The sequence below is a fragment of the Mastomys coucha genome, unplaced genomic scaffold (genome assembly GCF_008632895.1).
Source record: "Mastomys coucha isolate ucsf_1 unplaced genomic scaffold, UCSF_Mcou_1 pScaffold12, whole genome shotgun sequence".
Taxonomy (NCBI): Eukaryota; Metazoa; Chordata; class Mammalia; order Rodentia; family Muridae; genus Mastomys; species Mastomys coucha.
In genome coordinates this window covers 46,635,666-46,656,319 of record NW_022196894.1, presented here as the reverse complement: position 1 = coordinate 46,656,319, position 20,654 = coordinate 46,635,666, and the positions used below count along the sequence as shown (strand labels likewise).

The 20,654-nt window shown below is 36.1% G+C and overlaps 2 protein-coding genes across 4 annotated transcripts in view; one reads left to right on the top strand and one right to left on the bottom strand.

Annotated features, from left to right (window-relative positions):
- Cip2a (cellular inhibitor of PP2A) overlaps nt 1-2,514 on the bottom strand; it is a 29,994-nt gene extending 27,480 nt beyond the window's left edge. The window contains exon 1 of the mRNA XM_031364031.1: nt 2,150-2,514. Within this exon, the coding sequence (XP_031219891.1) occupies nt 2,150-2,251 (102 nt within the window). The 5' untranslated portion in view covers nt 2,252-2,514. The remainder of the gene's footprint in view (nt 1-2,149) is intronic.
- Nucleotides 2,384-20,654, top strand: part of Dzip3 (DAZ interacting zinc finger protein 3) — a 67,289-nt gene continuing 49,018 nt past the window's right edge. Inside the window, exons 1-4 of one of the 3 annotated variants that reach the window (XM_031364028.1) lie at nt 2,384-2,714; nt 14,078-14,178; nt 16,632-16,704; nt 19,495-19,650. In XM_031364028.1, coding sequence (XP_031219888.1) covers nt 14,147-14,178; nt 16,632-16,704; nt 19,495-19,650 — 261 coding nt within the window. In that variant the 5' untranslated portion in view covers nt 2,384-2,714; nt 14,078-14,146. The remainder of the gene's footprint in view (nt 2,715-14,077; nt 14,179-16,631; nt 16,705-19,494; nt 19,651-20,654) is intronic. The other 2 variants (XM_031364030.1, XM_031364029.1) reach the window with 2 other exon arrangements.

Sequence of the window (20,654 nt, the reverse complement as noted above, 5' to 3'; positions counted from 1 at the left end):
CCGGAATCAACAACTTGGTGATCTAAACATGGTTTCTTTCATGTATCAATATTTAGTTCTCTAGAAGAGGAAGACACTTTCTGCTTTAAACATGACTGGGTCCGAACATGTAACTCAACAATAGTCTAGCACCTAATAACTAGTTAATGGAAGGTAAAAATTATATTCTTACTAATAGAAACTAGTTTACTTTAATGATAATACATAGTACTTAATCTGGCATGGCTCTGACCTAAGTGCTTTCTACCTGGTAACTCTTTTTCATCCTCATAACTCTATAAGATCGGTGCTTCTGACTCCATTTGTTTTTGAGTAAACTGAGGCATACATTGATGATAAAGAAGCACAACTCAGACTTATACCCCAAAGAATTGAATCTATGCTTTTAATAACTAGTCTTATTGTCAGTGATGTGAAATACCATCATCAAATAGCAGACTAGACCAACTTGGTCCTGCCCACCGTGAACGAAATGACTCAAACACAGGTTTGGGGTGGGGTTATAAAGTCAAACTACAGCAGCAGCAGCAGTTCAGAAGAATGGCTAATCCTGTTTCTCAGGATATACATTTGTGTATCCTCAGAAACTGTTCTCTGTGATGTGTATAACACTGACATCAAAAACACAATATTACCCTCAAAAAAGGTAAATACTAAGAACTAAGGATGGGCCTGGTTGAGTGATGGCATAATTGATACATTTCTAGTAAGCAAAATGCCACGGTCTTTTTGAGAAGCATTTTAGCAATAAGAAGTAAGACTGAATGTGGGCTAGATGGCTCAGCAGATAGGTGCATGCACTACTCTTGCAGACGATCTGAGTTGGAGTAGCAGCACCTCAAGCAGTCTACACCTGCCTGCAAGTCCAGCTCCAGAGAATAGAGCGTCTGTCTTCTGAGGGTCCTGCCTGCACATGCACACACATCACATATACACAAACATGCTTAAAAGGATATTAAAATAACAAAAAGGGGAACATAAGCCTTTATGACCTGATAGTTCTACCGGTAGGTTTATAAAAGCTGATTGCATTCAACTATAATAAAAATGTATGACTAGAATGCACATAATTCCATCCAGTCCTGGAAAAAAATCCAAATGGATTTTTGGATCCATGGAATACTTACATAAATGTAACTACACATAACATAAAAAGGAGTCCTGTTAGTACGTGCAACCTGAATGGATTGCCCTGATTATACTGGGTGAATGAAGCCACTCACTCACTCAATAGTCAACAAAGAAAACAAAATGGACTTAGAAAATAGGCACCTGTGATAGCTATTGCGGTTGTCAACTAGACTACATCTGGAATGAACTACATCCAGAAATGGAGGGCACATCTGCCCAGATCTTGAGGCTGGAAGACACAGGCTTCAGACCCAGATCTTGTCATGGGATGGCATGCTTTTGATCCAGATCTTGAGGCACAGAGGCCCTGAAAAGCTTAGGCCCAGGGAAGGTAGTATATACCTTTAATCCCCGGAGATTGAGGTAAATCTCCTAGTTCAAGGCCATCTGGAAATGGAGCAAGTTCCAAATCCAGGTGTGGTGATACATATCTTTAATCTGGGCTATGCCTTCTACAGGAGACCTACCTAAGAACAATGGAAGAGGGAAGTCTCACTCTTCTTTACCTCTTTACACTTACTTTCCAGTTGGAACCTACTCCTTCAGGACTCCCGCTTATTCAGAAGACCAGCTGAAACAACTAGTATTGTGGGAGTGAGCAACTACTAGAGTCCTGGACTTTCCATTCACAGCTTCCCGTTGTTGGGTTAGTTGGAGTACAACTTTTAAGTCAGTACAATAAATCCACTTAATATAAAGAGATATTCCATAAGTTCTGTGACTCTAGAGAACCCTGACTAATACAGCACCTCAAAAAAAGATCAGTAAAACACACGCACACGCACACACACAGTGCGCTCGAATGCACCCCGAAGCCTCCTGGTTTGGGTCCAGGCCACGGTCCCCTCCTGGCACCCACCCGATGCTCGCACACCCAGTCACCGTCACCAGTGCAAGGACAGCGAAGCGGCTGCAGGTCTGTCCAGGGCGAGACCTCCACTCTCCGGCCCCCAGGAACACGGGGTGCTGTGTTCCCCACTGACGGGTTGGCACCCCCTGGCACCCCGCATCTCCTTACCTCCAAGTGCCTCAGAAGCTGAGTGGCGTTCGCCTCCGACTTAACAGATTTGTACTGACTGATGCTCAGGAGCAGGGACTTCAAGCAGGCGGTGGAATCCATCCCGAGGAGCCGGACCGTCAGCGACCACGGATCCAAGCCAGCTTCAGCCTCCAGCTGCCGCCGCGCATTTTTTGATTTTTAAGCTCCACCCCCTCTCGCGCGGCCGGCTTCCTGTTCCGGTAGGACCCCGGAAGTCTCTGAGCGGCCTGTTGGGACGGCTGTCTGTGATTGGCAGGGTGGGCGTAGGTTCAAGGCGGCTGGGGTTGCGGGAAGGTGGCCGGGAGCCCGCTCGCTCCCCGCCACTCAGCCCGCTACGGCGGAGAGGCCGCGAGGTTTCAGCTGGAGGTCCGCGAAGACGCGGGATCTCGCGAGACGAGCTAGTGCGGGCTCAACCCGTGGAGGGTCTCCGGGGGCGCGCGGGGCTTCCCGGGCCTTCCTCGGCCTTGGTGCTTGCGGGGTCGGCTTGCCGTTCGGGCCTCAGCCTCTGCCCGAGACACGGTCGCTTCCCCCTAGTCTAGACACGGTGAGGAGCTCGGAGCAGCGTCTGTGGGGCGTAGGCGTGGATGCAGCGGGGGAGGGGCCTCAGGCTCGCCAGCACCGGTCCCCGGTGTCCAAGGACGGCTTGCGCGCGGTAAAACCCTGTGGCCGCCGTCGGGGTTCCGGGACGAGTTAGCCAGGGCCGTACAGTAGGATTTGTCAGGATCCCTAGAGGGAGCATCCCGGAGTTGCCCCCTCAGCGTTGATTCCTATAGGCTAAGGGGCCTGGTCTTGTCTGACATGATTATTCTGCACATTTCTGTGGCGTCAAAAAAAAAAAAAAAAGCAGGGTTGAGATTTTTTTTTTTTTTTTTTTTTTTAAATCAGAGGTAATGATGTGCAGGGATTTATAACGAAGTGACTCAGCAACTGGTTCAGGAGCTTAAGCTATGTTCATCTGACTGAGTCCCTCTGAAATGTGTGGATTCGGGAAACGTTCTTTTGTTTGTTTGGTTGGTTGGTTTTGTTTGTTTGGGTTCTTTTGTTTGTTTTTTTTTCGTTTGCATTGGTACCTTCCAAAGACGTCATTTGTTTTCATATTAAAAAATAAAAGTAAAGCTATCTGATGGCTGAAAAGGACTGTGCTGTTGATCTACTCACAAGAAACAATCTGTAGCTAATGTATTCATTCATTCATGCATTCATTCATTCCATTTTAAACAAATACGTAAACGGGCCAGGGACTGGCTGTCACTCAGAACAAAGATGAGGACGTGTTCCCTGCGGAGGAGCAACCATCTAATAATAATTGTCTAAATAGAAAAGTCCTGTTGGAATTCACTGCATAAATGGGAAATACGTCAACAATAAAACGTAGGGCCAGTTTGCTTGTAAATATTTTTGCACCTTTCTCGTTGTGTCTGCATTTTACTGCCTTAATCTTTTCTCGAAGTGAAGTCTAAGAGTAGTCTGTTTTACATGATAATTTTTTCAATAAATTCTCATTTGAGCTTCTACAGTGGGATAGGCACTGTTCTAGTCACTGTATACTTAATCAGTGGGCATTGGATTTAGCATTCTGGTAATAAAAAATGCAATAAGCCAAGGAGAAAAAAATAATCTAGAATAATGGTGATCAGAATAGACCTCACTGAAATCACACACACACACACACACACACACACACACACAGGAGGAAATACTCTGACTAGCTGACTAGTGTGCCAGGAAGATCCTCAATTAGTTTCTTTTTTTTTAGTGACATGGAATTCTGAAACACAAAATTACCTGATCCTTGTTGGCTGAATTTATTGGCCTATAAAATTAAGTTTCATAGCATGTTCATTAATAGAACTTTAACAAATAGCAATTTCTAGTTTTCTAAATTAAACTAAATTTGAAAAATGTCAACTCTTTCTCCATATTTAAATTTTTATTGATATAAAGTTTTATTTTTTATTCCCTCAGTCTGTTTGTAATTTTAGATTTGCATTTTGACTCTAGTTCTCTTAGTTGTTCTCTTGAGGACTTTATTGATTTTACTTAACTTTACAAGGACTATCTTGCATTTTGTTAATCCTTTGTTGTTGTTGTTGTTCCAGAATTAACAGTTTTGTTTTTGTCTTTATTAATTCTGGCATGCACACAGTTATTACTTGTTCTTTTCCAGTTTTGTAAAATATTGGAAGTGTAGTATGTTTTTATAGATATATATATATATGTAGATCTATATGTAGATATATGTGTTTGTCTTTTGAGATTGAGTCTCATGTAGCCCAAGTGGTCTTGAACTCACTATTTACTAAGGAATGATTTTGGATTCTTTTCTGTATCTCCTGCCTCTTGAAAGTGCTGGCATTACTAGCATGCTATAATAACCAGCATTTTCAATATTTTCAATATTTCATGTCAAAGAATTTTTGTTTTTATTCTGTTTTTTTGGTATTTTGTTTTTCGAGACAGAGTTTCTCTGTGTAGCTCTGGCTGTCCTGGAACTCACTCAGTAGACCAGGCTGGGCTCGAACTTAGAAATCTGCCTGCCTCTGCCTCCCAAGTACTGGGATTAAAGGGGTGTGCCACCACTGCCCTGCATGTCAAAGAATTTTTAAAGACACTAGATAAAGTAGTGGTCTTTCATGTTGTATAGAATATGTATAATCATATTAGCTAGCTAGGTTAAATATTCATCAAATATTTTCAAAGGGGTCATCATAGTTAAGCTCTGATGAAACACTAAAGACCAGAAACAATTTGGGAAGGAAAGGAGATGGTGCAGAGGCCGTGGAGTGGTGCTTGTTGATTGTGGCTTTGTCAGTCTGGGCCCTCTCACATAAACCACTAATTAAGAAGTTACCCTACAAGTTTGTTTAACATCCAGTCTCTCATCAGAGACCTTTCTGAGATGAGGTCCCTTTCAGATGACTCTAGCTTGTGTCAAGTTGACATAAAAACTAGCCAGGACAGAGGTTGAAGTCTGTCAGGGAGTTATGGTAAGTGCTACTAGGAAAAGTAGAATATTACTGGCAATACATTATTCTAGATGAAACCCAGTTCACTCATTCAAGGATTAGCAAGTATAATACTTCAATACTGAATAGTAACATCAAGTTTTAAAATAACCAGTACTTAATATTAAATAAATAAATCTGAATGAAGGCACTGATTACAGTGTTTATAAACTATAGAATTTGTAGAGTATTGTGATGTAGGTAGGGTTCATACTACAAACCAGAGACCCATTGTTCATTCATGCATCTGTCATATACTTCATGAATACTTAAGTGGCTCTTACTTATGTAGATTCTGAGAACACAATGGTGGATTTCTTCCCAAGTAGAGTTTTTATTTTAATGAGAGCTATAGTTATTATCTAAGGCATGCAAATACTTATGAATGATAATATGTATTTAAATGAAAGATGCAGAGAAGAGGGGTAGGGTGGTATAAAAGACTGAAATGTTATAAATTTTGATTGCAGTTTAGAGAGATGACTTGTACTAGAAACAACACAGTTAAAAAATCAGATTTATTTCTTGTCTGAATGTGGAGCTTAACTGTAGTTAGCTGAACCTAGGTTAAAATTGGTTCAGTGTGTCTATTCACTTATTTTATGGGACTATATTATGTCAAGAAGTCTATTTGAAGATGGTGTGTACTTCATTAAATTTATTAGTAATTAAACATTTAATTGCTTTATTATGCAAAGAAATCAAAACTTCAAGGCTAAATTCTGTAGAAGTCAGTAGGATAGAAAAGTTCCTTCCTGCTCGGCAGTGGTGGCGCATGCCTTTAATCCCAGCACTTGGAAGGCAGAGGCAGGTAGATTTCTGAGTTCAAGGCCAGTCTGGTCTACAGAGTGAATTCCGGTATAGCCAGAGCTACATGGAGAAACCTTGTCTCAAAAAAAAAAAAAAAAAAAAAAAAAAAAAAAAAAAAAAAAAAAAAAAAAAAAAAAAAAAAAAAAAAAAGAAAGAAAGAAAGAAAGGAAGGAAGGAAGAAAGAAAGGAAGAAAGAAAGGTAGGTTCCTTCCTAAGTCTGAATTTCAGAGTAGTTAGGTATTTAGAGATTGGAGAGACTTGGAAAAATCTCTACAGCTTACTAAGAAGAGGCTGCTAGAGAATAAAAGTGCTCTGCCAATGGCCATCTTACTTCTAAAAGAGCCTATTTACTCCTCTTGACCATGAAAGAAGTCTGGGTTAGCAGAACAGTCTTAATCTACTTAACCAGCATCTTCTGCTTTTACGAGTTTTGATGTATGCAGAGGGATAAGTAACATTTGTTAAATGAATGTTGAGTGTGTAAACTATGTCAGGTTACAAATGACATTCTGACTTGCAAAACTTACATTCTAGTGAGCCAGATCTAAAATAAGGAATTATATAATGGGTAGATATGACAAACATTTGGAATTTTTTTGGTACAAATTCTTAAATAGAGGGATTGTTAGTACATATCAATTGGAAATGGAACAAATGTTTCATTAGCCTAGGTCCCAAAACAAGGGGTTTATTCATAGGTATTAACAGCAAATACAGCAAATGTTTCATTTACCAAGGTTCTAAAGTTTGATGGCAGAGAACCCAGTAGAAAAATGGCAGAAGTTTAATTAAGCATGTGGTTGTTTATAACCATGTCCCTGTTACAACAAAAACTTCAAGTACTGATACTAAACTTTACCCAGGATGAGCTTTTCATCCTTTACTCAGAGCCTCCTAAATGAAATGTCTAGAATGTTATTCCTATTTTTTTTTTTTTTAGAAATATTAGCCTTTATTACAAAGCCAGAGTGCTAAAAAGAAAAAGAAAAAATTATCTCTTCCATTGATATAACAGGCACATCTCCAAAATGATGCTTTGATCATTGATGTGTGTTTGATGCTGGTCCAATAAGATCATACTAAACTAAAAACTGAATGAAGACTTCCCATGACCTAGTGACATTTTAGTTGCCACAGTGTCATAATGCAACACATTACACAGCAGCATGATATGAAAGTATAGCACATACTGTTATGCATGGTACAAATAAACTAATTATTCATGTGTTTACTGATCCATACTTTTATTATTGCCACTAGTATTCATAATCAAAAAAAAGCTTAATAGTATGCCATGTAATACCAGAAGTGTCTCCATACATCTCTTGTTTACCAAGTCTGTTACCGTATTGAGGCCATGGCTTATAAATGTGTATTGATAGTCTTTTACCCTGTTTGTGCAGCAGTGAAATAACTCAATGACACTTATATCTGGTATCCCTATTAATAAGAGGTAAATAACTATTCTGTTTCCTTTACCAATGGTCAAGTATTAAAATTTAGCTATCCTTATTGGTCAAGCCATAAAATTCATTTTTTACTTTTGTTTTGTTTTTTTTATTTTGTTCAAGACAGTGGCCTGGTTGTCCTGGAACTCACTCTTAGACCAGGCTGGCCTCGAACTCAGAAATCCTCCTGCCTCTGACTCCCAAGTGCTGGGATTAAAGTTGTGCGCCACCACTGCCCTGCCACTTTTCACTTTTCAATTGTACTTACGACTTTTCTTTCCATATATTTTACAGAATTCATATCTGTATTGAGTAGTGGTCTTGATAATTTGAATAAATGTTAGATATAAATCTTCACATCTAGTTTTATATATTACAGTCCAAATATCGCCTTGACTGTCTTACACAATTAATATACATTTTAATTCAGTTCCTAGATAAGTAAAGACACAAGAGACGTACGTGTCAGAGTATAATCATTTTTAAAAGTGTTTTGAAGACCTGCTTCTTTGAATAGAGTAAGGTCCTTTGCATGGCTCATAAAAATTTCTGGTTAAATTTATGGAATGAGTAGATTCTTGTTTTGTGAATTACAGCAAGAAGCTTTTTCTAATCAGTGGGTATGTCAAAACTATATAGAGAAATTGTAGGAACAAATAGAAAAATTTTAGATTTTTTTCTTATTGAATTTACATAAGCATAATACCTACATATAATTAACAAGTTAATTGATTTTTATATTTTCAGTGTGTTCTCAAACTTTTAATGCTTTAGGGAATATGTGATCAAATAAATTTATATTTCTTTTTAAAAACTGATTAACTTTGAGAGATCATTCAGATAGGTTTGAATTATTCATTCCAGTATGACAGGTAATATCAGACACTAATTGTTCTGATTTACTTCATTGATAAGAAAAATGCCTAACAAAGGTGACTATGACTAGTTCACTATGAAATGTAACACATAATTACATTTGCATATTATTTGCTGGCCAATATTAGGCTCATATAGTTTTGTTTCTGATTGTGTATGTGCAGATCTAGCTAAACTCAATTTGCATACTTAGCTTATATAAAGTCGAGTATGTCTAGAAGTCATGGAAAAATAGTAGAAAGAACATGCATTTTGCATGATTTTCTGTGCTCAGTAATTTATAGTAATGAATAATTCTAAGCCTTAGTTTTGCAGTTTTTATAATGGATTAATAATATCCTTTCAGAGTTGGGCGGCGTCAGATGCTTACTCAGTGTACATATTTAGATAGTCCATAGTTTTGTACACAGGAACTGGTGAAATCTTACAATAAAACCACATAATACATTTTTATATGAAAGGAAAATTTCATATCCAGAAGCTTAATCTGTCTTCTCTCCTAAAAAATAATCCTTTTTTAGGATAGTAACATGTTGATTTTCTTACATGGTGGAACAAGTGGGAGATAGCTAGAGGGTAGGTTTTGTCACAGATAATAGGAAAGCCAAGTACAGGAGGGTGTGTCACTCCTTTGATATATCTTATTTCCCTTTTGTCACTATTATCTAATTGTAATGACACCATATTTTTCAGTTGCTGAAGATACTCTATCCATTGGTTCCTACCTGTATTTGTGAACAAACATGCTTTTAGCAGAGCTATTTATAAATATTTTAAACTGAGGAGTAATTAAATAGCCATTTTTCATAACATCTTAACCTATATATATCCATTATAGGTATAGTCCAAATACTAAAATTAAATTAATGTTCATATCATATAAATGCTGTGGTCAGAGAATGTGAACTATCCCCCATAGGCTCATGTATTTGAACAGTTGCTCCCCAGCTGGTGGCACTGTTTGGGAAGGCTATGGAACCTGTGGAGCTTTGCTGGAAGAGGGTGCTCACTGCGTATAGTTCTTGAAGTTTTATTGCCCCCCTATTTCCTATTCACTATCTGTTTCCTGACTGCAGATGCAGTGTGACTGGGTAGCAACCTTCTAATCCTGATGTCCTACCTTTCCTGCCATGATGGAATGTAGCCCTTCAAACTAAGCTAGAGTAAACCCTTTTTTAAATTGCTTTTTGTCTGATACTTGGTTTTGCTATGAGACAGGTAATTCAACTATGTAAGTTGACTATGTAAATACAGAATCAACTGGCTAGATTTCAATAGAATTTAAGAAGTGTTAGCTCAGACCTGTTGGTATTTGCCTATAATTTTAACACTTGAGGATCTAAGATCATGAGATTGAAATCATCTCCAGCTACCTAACAAGATACGGTTTTCAAACAAAAAACAATAAAACAGACGAGGGTTGATTTTGTTTCCTTCTAAGAAGTTGGCAGGCTGCAACCTAGTACTAAGGCTGACTATGTTGGAATCTTGACTCTCCAGCTCCATTGGAAAGTTTTCAATTGTCCCTCTCCTCTTTTAATTTTTTAGGAAAAAAATCTTACCGAGTTGTTCAGGCTGAAATTGAACTTGAACTTGAGAGCCTCTTGTCACAGCCTCCTAAGTCTCTGGGATTGTAGGCCTGTGCCACTGGGTTTGACTTTGAATTTTTAAGTAGCTATTACTCCTCATGTCTTAAGGAGTTTTAATTTTTTTTCCTTTGGTAAACAGTGAAGTGAGGAAGATATTGGTTATGATTATGTTAATGAAAGCGGTTGTAGCAGTAATGTGTTTTATAGGCCCTAATATGTGACAAGGCCTAATATTTTTACAACTTCATAAAGTACAGGTTTATTATTTCCATTTTCAGATAAAGACATACAGAATATTTTTTAATTTCACAAAAGTTGAATAGCTAGTGTGCCTAAGAGCGTACTTGTGTATTGCAAAGTGAGTCTAAAGGAGATAATTTGTCATTTCACTTTCTTCTAGACATGTTTTATTTATTATCTGTATTTGTGTAAACGGTATAATTAGAATGGTCTTACTTTTCTTCCTGAGAGCAAAATATCTCTCTGTCAACTACTTAAGCTTCTTAGCACAATATATTCTTTTAACTTTTTTTATTAGATGCTTTCTTTATTTACAAAATCTCCTTTCCCAAGTCCGCCCCCCCCAAAAAAGGAAAAATAAATAAAATAAACAAAAACTAAAACAAACCCCTGTTCCTACCCCACTCCCTATTCTTTTAATTTTAATGGTTCTTGAACCAGCATAGTTTTGTGTTCCAGAGAATGAGATTTTGAAGTAGATTGGTTGACAGTATGGGCTGACAGGAGGTAGTTTAATTTAAAAGTGAAAAAATCTTAATAAACGTTTTTCCTAAGAAAACAAATAAATTGCTCCAAATAAATTGCTTTATTTTCAAGCCACTACCGTTGAGACAAGTGCAGAGTCTGCTTTAGTTGTTCTCTATACCAATACGTTTTCCAGCTCCGTCTGTAAGTGCCTGAGTTGGGAAGCAGAGACTTTGTGGTAGGCCTTTGCACACCCTCTGAAGTGGGATCTTGTTGAAAATTAGTCTACAGCTTGGACGGGTAACTTGGTCAAAATGAATATTTGAGTGGATTTTTACAAGAACAGTCTGGGAGAAGTGACAGATCCTATGACCTAAATGTTTAAACTATAAGTAATTGTTATGTCTCTTTGATGTGGCTAATTATGGTCTTAAAAATGGGAACCAAAACCACTTTTACAAATAAATAAAGAAGTTTTGGTATTAATACCTGTAAATAAGAATGAGAGTTGGAAGGTTTGTGGAAATAAAGCATTTTACTGATAGAATTAATTACATTTGTTTTTCTGCCAGTGAAAATCAGCCTGTGGATAAAACTGTTGATGGATGAGATGTGTAGTGAATAGACAGTACATTTTAGCTTACCTTCCAGTCAAGCAGTAGGCTGAAAAATTCTGCCAAAAAGCAGTCTCAGTTGTAGGAAGACACTGAATTGTCTTTTCTACAACAGGAAAGGATTGAAGTAAATGCATTGGGGGAAATCTAGATTTCATCCTTTCTCTTACGTTAATTCTGACTTTAAAGGTTTCTTCTGACCTTTCCTAGAAAGTTAAGTATCTCTGCTTATTATAGATGGACACTGGTAATATTTCAGTCTGGGCTGCTTCCTTTTGGTTGGTAGGCACTTAGGACTTCCCAGCAGAGGCTGTAAAATGTGTCTGCTGCTGCTGCTACCTGCACTTACCTTCCAAACATGATAATCTTCTCCCCTGGAAGTTTCCTCATACAGATTGTCTCCTGTTGCATTTTAAACAGGCAGAAGAGCTACCAGCCTTTCTTAAATTCAGCATATAAATGTCTTTTGGTTTACAAATTCTCATCCCTTTTCATCTTAATACAGACAGCTTAGAAAGCATTTCTGCCTTCTACTTTGTAACCAATATTTTCCACCTCTTTACATAAATCTTTCCTACATCTTAACAGTTACTAATTAAAGGAGACCTTACCAATCTTGAGTGTATCAAATATGCTGCTGTGAAAATACTTACCTAGTTACTGAAATAAGTGTTCTAATGCAACAAATGAGGCACTCTGTGCCTGGTGCTTTGTAGGAAAGAAATGGAGATCTGTTGTATTTTGGTGTTTTTCAGTTCCCTTTCTTTTTTTCATTATTTCTTCCCTTCTTCCAGAACATCTAACAACAGTTTTACATTTACATGCTATGTTGGTCCTGAGTTTACCAAATGAGATCAGAAAAAGAAAGCCAGCCTAACACAGGATCCTGAGTCTAAAGTCATGGACAACCCATGGAAGAGATCAAGTGGGACTAATTTTAGAAAAGTTGTTCTTGGAATACAGCTAAATAAATAGTCAAAATTACACTTTAGTCTCATATTGTTTCCTTTATATTGTCTGTATATTTTTGCTCTTTCAAGAAACATCCACAAAGAGCTGAGCATTGTAGCATATACCTTTAATGCCAGCACTTTGGAGCCAGAGGCATGTGAATCTATGAGTTCAAGACCAACATGGTGTATGTAGTAAGTTCTAGGGCTACACTGTGAGCCCCTGTCTTTACAAAGGGGGAGTGTAGAGAAAGATCTATAAAAGTTCTTTGATGTTTGAGCTAGAGAATATACAGGCGCTTACTACATCTCACCTCTTGTTTTATGGAGCTGTATAATATGGTTTTGGAAGAAAAGGGCTATGTAGCATTTTTGTAGTAAAAAGAAAAAAAATTCAGTACTATTAGTATTATAATTAAGTAGAAACTGATATTCCTCTATGGGAAGCCATTTTACAGTATGCATCAGTTAACTCAATAATGTATCTTTTCATCTAGCAATTCTACTGTGAACTCATTGTAAAGAAGTACCACTAATATAGTAAAAGGGTTATAGACCAAGAAAAACCATAATCAAACCTTTTTGCATATAGTGGTGCAGGCCTTAAGTCACAGTGAGGTGTGTGGTTTCTACTACCCCCTTTAAGCTCCAGGTGGACCAAGCTACCAACCACTGCCCTGGTTCCCTTGGATCCATGGATGAAAGACACATACACACATTAGCTTATTTTAATATGCTATTTAGCTCAATGGCCCGACACTTCTAAGCCTCCTGTGGCTAATGTACCCTTACTCACTCTCAGCTCACTCTCAGCTCAACATCTTTCAGCTTAGTTGCTTAGTTACCTTTAGTCCTAGCTCAACACCTCTAAATCATCCCTCAACTTAGTTGCCCAGTTACATTCTCCTTGCTCAGTACCCTAAATCTGTCCTCAGCTTAGTTACATTTCTAATCTCCCTCCAGCTATCCCAGGCCCAGTTGGGGAAGTGACCAATGGCCACTCCACCCACCTGAGATCTCACATGGCTGGTGACTGTTTCCCTCTGAAGCACAGCAAATTCTCTTTTCTCCCCCTATGTCCCCTAGCCTGCCTGGAGAACCTGGAAGCCCCACCTCTTCCACCTAGCCATTGGCCACTAGCATCTTTACTATTCGAGCAAGAACCAATTGGGGAACAGGACCTTTATCATTCACACTCAGATTCCAAATCAAAGCATCAGAACCACCCTACCCACAGGAATATCATAATTTAAGTCCTGCCTATACTACATAATGAGCTCAAAGCTAACCTGGGCAGCTTTTTGAGATCTTGAGTCATGTTCATGAGTATTTGAATAGTACAAATTGGTCTTGATGAGTCTATATATATATATATATATATATATATATATATATATATTTGGGGGATATATATTATGTGAATATACTTAAATATATATTATCAAAGGTAGAGAAAGGAGTGATCTGGGAATATTGGGGAAGTAAATATGATCAAAGTATGCTGTACAATTTTATCAAAGAGCCAATAGACATTAAAAAAATGAAATAACAAATAGGGGTAGAGAGTAGAACTTGAATGGAACTGCACTTGTCTAGAATGCACAAGGTTCTAAGCCTAGTTCCCAGTACCAGGAAAACAACTGTTTATAATATTGGAAACTAAAATAACATAAAAGATGGTTTTGATTTAACATTCAGTGCTGCAAAATAATAGTTTTCAATGTAATTATAGATTATAAAATATTCCTATGCCTAGAAAAATGTAAATTCTAGGTAGTGTTTATATTTGGGTATTGAACCTATATTATTTTATGGAAACATTAACAATTTTTATCAATAGTTATATACTGGTCTATATAGAGGAGAAAAAAACCTTTGTATCTTCCTATTAATAATATTTTTTCTTACAGCTTTAATGGCCATAGCAAAAGTCAATTTGCAAGCATTGGAATAAATCTTGTAAAGGAACATTGTGCAACATGGATTCTCTAACAGAAGAATTTTTTGTAAGGTAAAGAATGGGTTACCACAACGAAACTGCATTTGTTATATTCCAAAAGATGATACAGCATTAGACTTTTCTCCATACACTTTGAAAACTATTGTGAAATAAATGCCACTAAGCTTTAGGGCAATTTAACAACTTTGATTAGAGGAAATTATAGACTCAGTAAAATCCAGTTTTCAGTAGAGATCTTTGGGGAGTCTCTCCTAGCTAAAGAACTAAGTAGTGTGCCATACTTGGGGGACTTTTTTTTTAAAAAAAGATACAAAGTCATCACTTTGAAAAAAAAATGTTTTTAGTTATTTGGCTATTTTACTTGCTGAGTACTTGGTTGATAGGGAGTTTTGTTTTGTGTAAAGGAGATGACCAGCAGGCAGGTTGGGGAGGAAAGAGCTTATTTGGCTTATGCTTCTACACCACTGTTCATTATGGAAGAAGTCAGGACAAGACCTCAAACAGGGCAAGAACCTGGACACAGGAGCTGACGCAGAAGCCATGGAGGAATGGTGCTAACTGGTTTCCTTCCTGTGGCTTGGTCAGCCTGCTTTCTTACCAAGACCAAAAGCTCAGGGAATCCATCACCCACTCTGGGCTGGTCCCTCCCCTTCAATCACTAATCGAGAAATGCCTTGCAGCTGGATCTTATAGAGACATTTTCTCAATTAAGGTTCCCTCCTTTCATATAACTGTAGTTTGTGTGTCAAATTGATGTAAGACGTCAGCACAGCCAGCTTTGGGTATCTAGATGTTTCCAAGCTGTCTCAGTTGGTTTTAATATGCATCTGAGAGTGATAACTATTATTTTAAAGAGTGGGTGATCATGAAATAGAGTTAGCAAGTATTTATTGGAGGACATATTGTATTTCTGCAGGTCTTGAAAGGCTTCAGAATACTGCTACATTCATTCCCAGATAATATGAGCTTATTAGTCAACTAGGAAATTAAAGAAAAGTTAATTTATTTAGTTAATTAAATTATGTTTTGTCTTAACCATGAGATACTAAATGTACTGAGAGCCATATTTTGAAATATTTTTATAGTTTTTCTCAGTTTCCACAGATAAAATCATACATATAAGTGAAAAGTGATTGTTAGATGCACACATAAAGTAATGATTTTTATCACTTGTAATTCTATGTAAATCAATGTTACTCACCTCAATATTGTATGTGCCACTTGACCAAATTACCAAGAGCACAGAAATCATGTATGCTCCTTAGAGTTCCTACATGATGCTACTAACAATTTTGTAAATCTTTTAGATCATTATAGAATATTGCATGTGTTAATACTGGTCAGTATTAAAAGGAAAAGCTGTCAAGCTATTGCTTATTACCAAAGCAACTTATGCTTTCTAAATATGATAGCTACGATAAATTAATATGTTTTGAAAAACTGGGCAATTTTAAGTTTAGAAGCTCTTAAATAAAAAATTGAGATTATTTATCTTTTTAATTGTCTCATTATGGCATATGCCTGTTATTTGTTTTGCTTTTTGTTTTATTTTTGAGAGACAGAGAGAGAGAGAGAGAAAGAATGTAAAGTTGGGTGGTTGGGTGGGTAGGAAGGTGGGGAGGAACTGGGAGAAGGAAATACATTGTGTAAAATTAAAGGAGAAAATACATTCCCAACAAAACAGGTGTTTTTGCATATATACACATATGTATATATGCATGTGTTTCTTCATATATATATGTATATGTATATATGAATATATATATATTCATTATACACACACACACCTTCCTAGCCATTTTTATATTTTATTTTCATACATCCACACACAAAAAGAAAATCATCCTTTTTAAAGACATCTTCACCTTAATATGCTATAAGCTTGTATGTATGGTCTGTGTGTGTGTGGTCTGTATATGTGAGGGTGTGCACTCAGCCCTTCAGACGTACGTAAAAGATGGAGATCAATGCCAGGTGGCTTCCTCTATCACTGTCCTCCCTAAATTTTGAGGCAGCATTTCTCACTGAACATGGAGTTCCTCTTTCTGTTCTACAGGCTGGCCAGGGGGCTCTATTCATCCCCTACCACAGCAACAATGGGGTTATAGGAGTGCGCTGCCACGCCTGGCTTTTTTACTTGAGTACCGGGGATCCAATCTTAGGGCAGAGCAATCTTGCAGAGCAAGCATATTACCTACTGACCCACTTCCCCAGTTAATAAGGTTTTCTCCTATATATTTTTGTCTGTTGTGCGTTTGGTAAATGCACAGAGTTAATTATACTAGTTTGGTGGTTTCTCTACCATCATCAAGCAAGGGCTTAGCATAACTGTTCTCTAACTTGAGCCTCCAAAGAGATGTGGTACTCATTCCCATTTCAGGCTTTGATACACATTTGTCATACTTTTGAAACTTTGAGATAGTGACTCAGTTCCTTGATTCTTTACTGCTACAATTGTGATGATTGTGAGAACGTGCGCTTAATATATACTTTTTCTTTTAAAGTGGAAATCCTGATGTGGAGGAACAGACCAAGGAAGAAACTGAGAATATAGTAGAGAAACCAGTTAGTCAGCTGGTAAGAAAATTGGTAAATTAGTAATGAGTTGATTTATTTGTATATAAAGTTATAATTCAAAGACTAGTTGTAAAAATTTTTAGTAAATCACTTTCTGAAAAAGTGATTTTTTTTTCATAATTAAGTTTTTCTGGAATTATTGCTGCTATATGTCAAGGATATGCTAATCCTCATGAGAAGTTGAAATCTGTTGAAAATTGAAACATTTTAACAATCAGGCTTCATTTGTTAATGTTTTTTCTTTGCAGTAATGTAGATGAAATCATGCTAGGCAAACACTGTATATCCTCCTAACCTCATTTATGAAAAGGAACACAGGCAAAATCAGTACATATGTATGTATGTATGTATGTATATATGAAGGAAAATGCACATCCAGAATTTTTTTATTGAAAAGTTTTATTGATTTATTTTTGAAACCAATTTTTTTCTTTTATTATTTTTACTGTTAGAACTTCTAAGTATCCATAAATGAAAGATAAGATTATGAGCCTGAGTTATACATTAATTTAAAACTCTTATTGATGATGAGGGACCAGAAAGGAGGCTTAATGGTTAAACAGTTGATATTCTTGCAAAGTGATCTAGTTCCCAGTACCCATAGAACAATTCACAGCTGTTTGTAACTTCAGTTCTAGAATATCTCATGCCCAGTTTTTGTCTTTATGTACATTCAAGCATATATACATGGTACTCATACATACACATAGGGAAAATATGCATAAATTTTTGTCTTTTTGGTTATAAACCTAGCTTTTTTTAACATCTAAGCCATTTTTAATTAAAAAATTAAAATTTATCATAATGAGTATAATTATAGAAGATTAAAATATTTATATAACTGTTATATTCAATGAAAGAGTGAAGAGAAATTTGTTGTTTTGTTAGTATAATTTTACTTCTTATAGAGTTTTATCCCTGTAAGTTTTCCTTAATGATTCATATCACATGTTAATCCAACTTAAATGGTTTTGTAATAACATGAGGAAAATAAGAAAACCATAATAGGATGAGTTTATTACTAGAAAATAGTTCAGAATACTTATAATGTGTTCCAGTATACACAAGTAATACAGTTGAGCAAAAGCAGGATTCAGAGCCATTAGGTCCAAAAAAAATTTTTTTCTAAATAAATATTAGGATTATGAAGTTAAGAAAAGGTAGACACTTTGTCTTAGTTACTTTCTGACTTTTGTGATAAGACACTGTAACCAAGACAACTCAAAAAATAAAGCATTCAATGAGGGCTAGAGTTTCAGAAGTTTGTTCATTACCGCAATGGCAGAGAGTATGGCAATAGGCTAGCAGGCGTGGCACAAGAGCAGTAGCCAAGAGCTTATATCCTGAGACACAGACAGTAGCTCAGGGTGACATACCACCTCCAAAAAGGCTACACCTCCTAATTCTTCTCATTCAGAATATACACAATTAAATCTCAACTTGAGTTAGATGTTAAATAAATTTCCTTAAAATGAATTGGACATATAATATTTTTGATAGCAAATTTTAAAATGCTAAAATTGCAATATAAGATAAATATTTAACATCCTTGAATCTATAACATTTCCTTAAGAAGTATATTTTCATGCCATAATCGTGTCTGTGTGTAAATTTATTAACCGTGTCAGATTCTTTAGTAACTTTTGAGTATAGAATTGATTTTTAATTTGATATACACGTACTACAGGTAGTAACCATTCATTGTAAGATTTTTAAATCTACTTTGTGGGCTTTTTAAAACTTTTTTTAAATTCTTATTTATTTATTTTTTTCAAAACAGGGTTTCTCTGTGTAGCCCTGGCTGTCCTTGGAACTCTGTAGACTAGACTGGCCTTGAACTCAGAAATCTGCCTGCCTCTGCCTTTTTTAAAACTTTTTGAAAAATTACAAATCAACAGATTCTGTAATAAGTATTTATTTGCACACTTTTCAAAGAGATTTAGCATACTTTTAATCTTATTTAACAACAATTTTGGGCATAATTGTCATGTGTAAGGTACTGTGAAATATAAGGTGTATAAGTTCTTCAAAATGGCTGCCGATGGAAGAATAATTTTGAGACTCAGCCCTAGAGGAGCAAGTATAGACAGTGCTGCAGTAGGTTCTATTAGTTCTTAATTGCATTTTGTCTAATTATTGCTCTGTTAGGGATCCAAGAATCAAACATTTCATATTTGGGCATTTTCTGTAACTCAAGCTTTGTAGGTCTATAGTAAGCTGTTTGTTCTGATTTTCAGACACTAACTATGGCTCCATATTCTTAAAGCTTCTCTCTGAGGAGGGGCTGCTGTCTGTCAATTGTGTCCCTGTGTCTTTCTCTGTTTTTCACTGACTCTTCACAACTAATGTTAATAGGTAGACTAACATCAGGGTTTGACTCTTTAGTTATCAATTAACCATTAATGATGGCTATATTCAATCTTTAAAAGTTAATTCTTTTTAAATCTCAAGGTATTGATAATTACTCAGTTTTAACTAGTTGAAATAAATCATTCTATTTCTATTTTTAATTTAAAGTCCTGTAACTTAATTCATTTAAAATTACTATGGGTCTAGAAGCTGAAAGATTAGCCATACCACTTAAAAAAAAAAAAAAAAACCAATGTTTTCCGACTACTGTGTAGATTAATCTACTTAAGTTTCTCAAGCAGAGACAGTATTATTCTTACATTTTATGGTTCGATCACTATACACACACACAAGAACTTTATCTCTTTAAAAATACTTTTAGTGATTTTATCACTAGAATAAGTGAAACGATAGTAATTTAATAAACTAAATGTTTTGTAGGACAAAGAGAAAATGGATATATTGACTGATCCTGAGCCTGTTAACCCACTATTAGAAGTAAAGAAGGTATTAAATGCAATCAATGCTCTTCCCAGAGGTGTGTTCCCTAACATTGAAAAGTTCATACAAGAAGATTTCTCCTTCCAGACTATGCAGGTAACATCATTTCTCTTTAGTGAAGATGTATACTTTTCTTCATATGACTTTTAATGCTATATGTTATAATCAGTCTTAAAATCTCTGATTGTTACAAAAGGTTTTGCTGTCAACTGGACTATAGACTTGTTAACAAAAATTTTAAAAGTCATTATAGGAATGTATGTTTATAGTAGAAAACTGTGAAATTTAGTATATATTTTGATTCAGCTGTAACATAAATATGTCTCTCTCAGCCAGGGACCAGTTTTGATATTGTTTTCCTAATTTATAAGATATTGGCTTTTTTTCAAAATGTATTTATTAGTAAAATTAATTTCATACAGGATATATAGATTGGGGCATTTTAAATATTTTATCTTTTGATCACTTCCCACCTGAGAAATTTTTACATCATCTGGATATATAATATGTAAATCAAATGGTTAGTACCAATAAAACATAAATTTATTTGGTATAATGTAATTTGACATTTATTAAAAACAGTAGTAAGTTTGCATACTAATAAGGTAGATGTTCATTTTTATACAGAGAATTAAATCTTAACTGAATATTTGCTAGTGTACAGTATAGTGAAATTTTCCATAATTAAAAACAATATATATATATATATATATAAAATATATATATTTCTTTTTTTGGTTTTAGAGGTGTTTTGTTTTGTTTTTAAGGTAAGCTCCTACTATTTAGTCCTTGCTGTCCTGTAACTCCCTTTGTAGACCAGACCGTCCCTCAACTCTCAAAGATTTGCTTTCCACATGTTGTGGTTAAAGATATCTAGTCCATGCCTGGCTGTGTATTTTGATTTTGTAGTTAGTAATGTTAGATTGCTGATAGAAAATAGACACAGATAACAGAGCCTGTCAGTATTCTGTCCATACCAGAAGCACAACAAAAAGAATAGGATGTTAACCATAGCCCTCTTTTCCATCTCAGCCATGCAAGGCCGTTTGTCTAGATGCAAAGCTGCTGAAAGCTCTACCCAGCATCTCAGACAAAGAAAC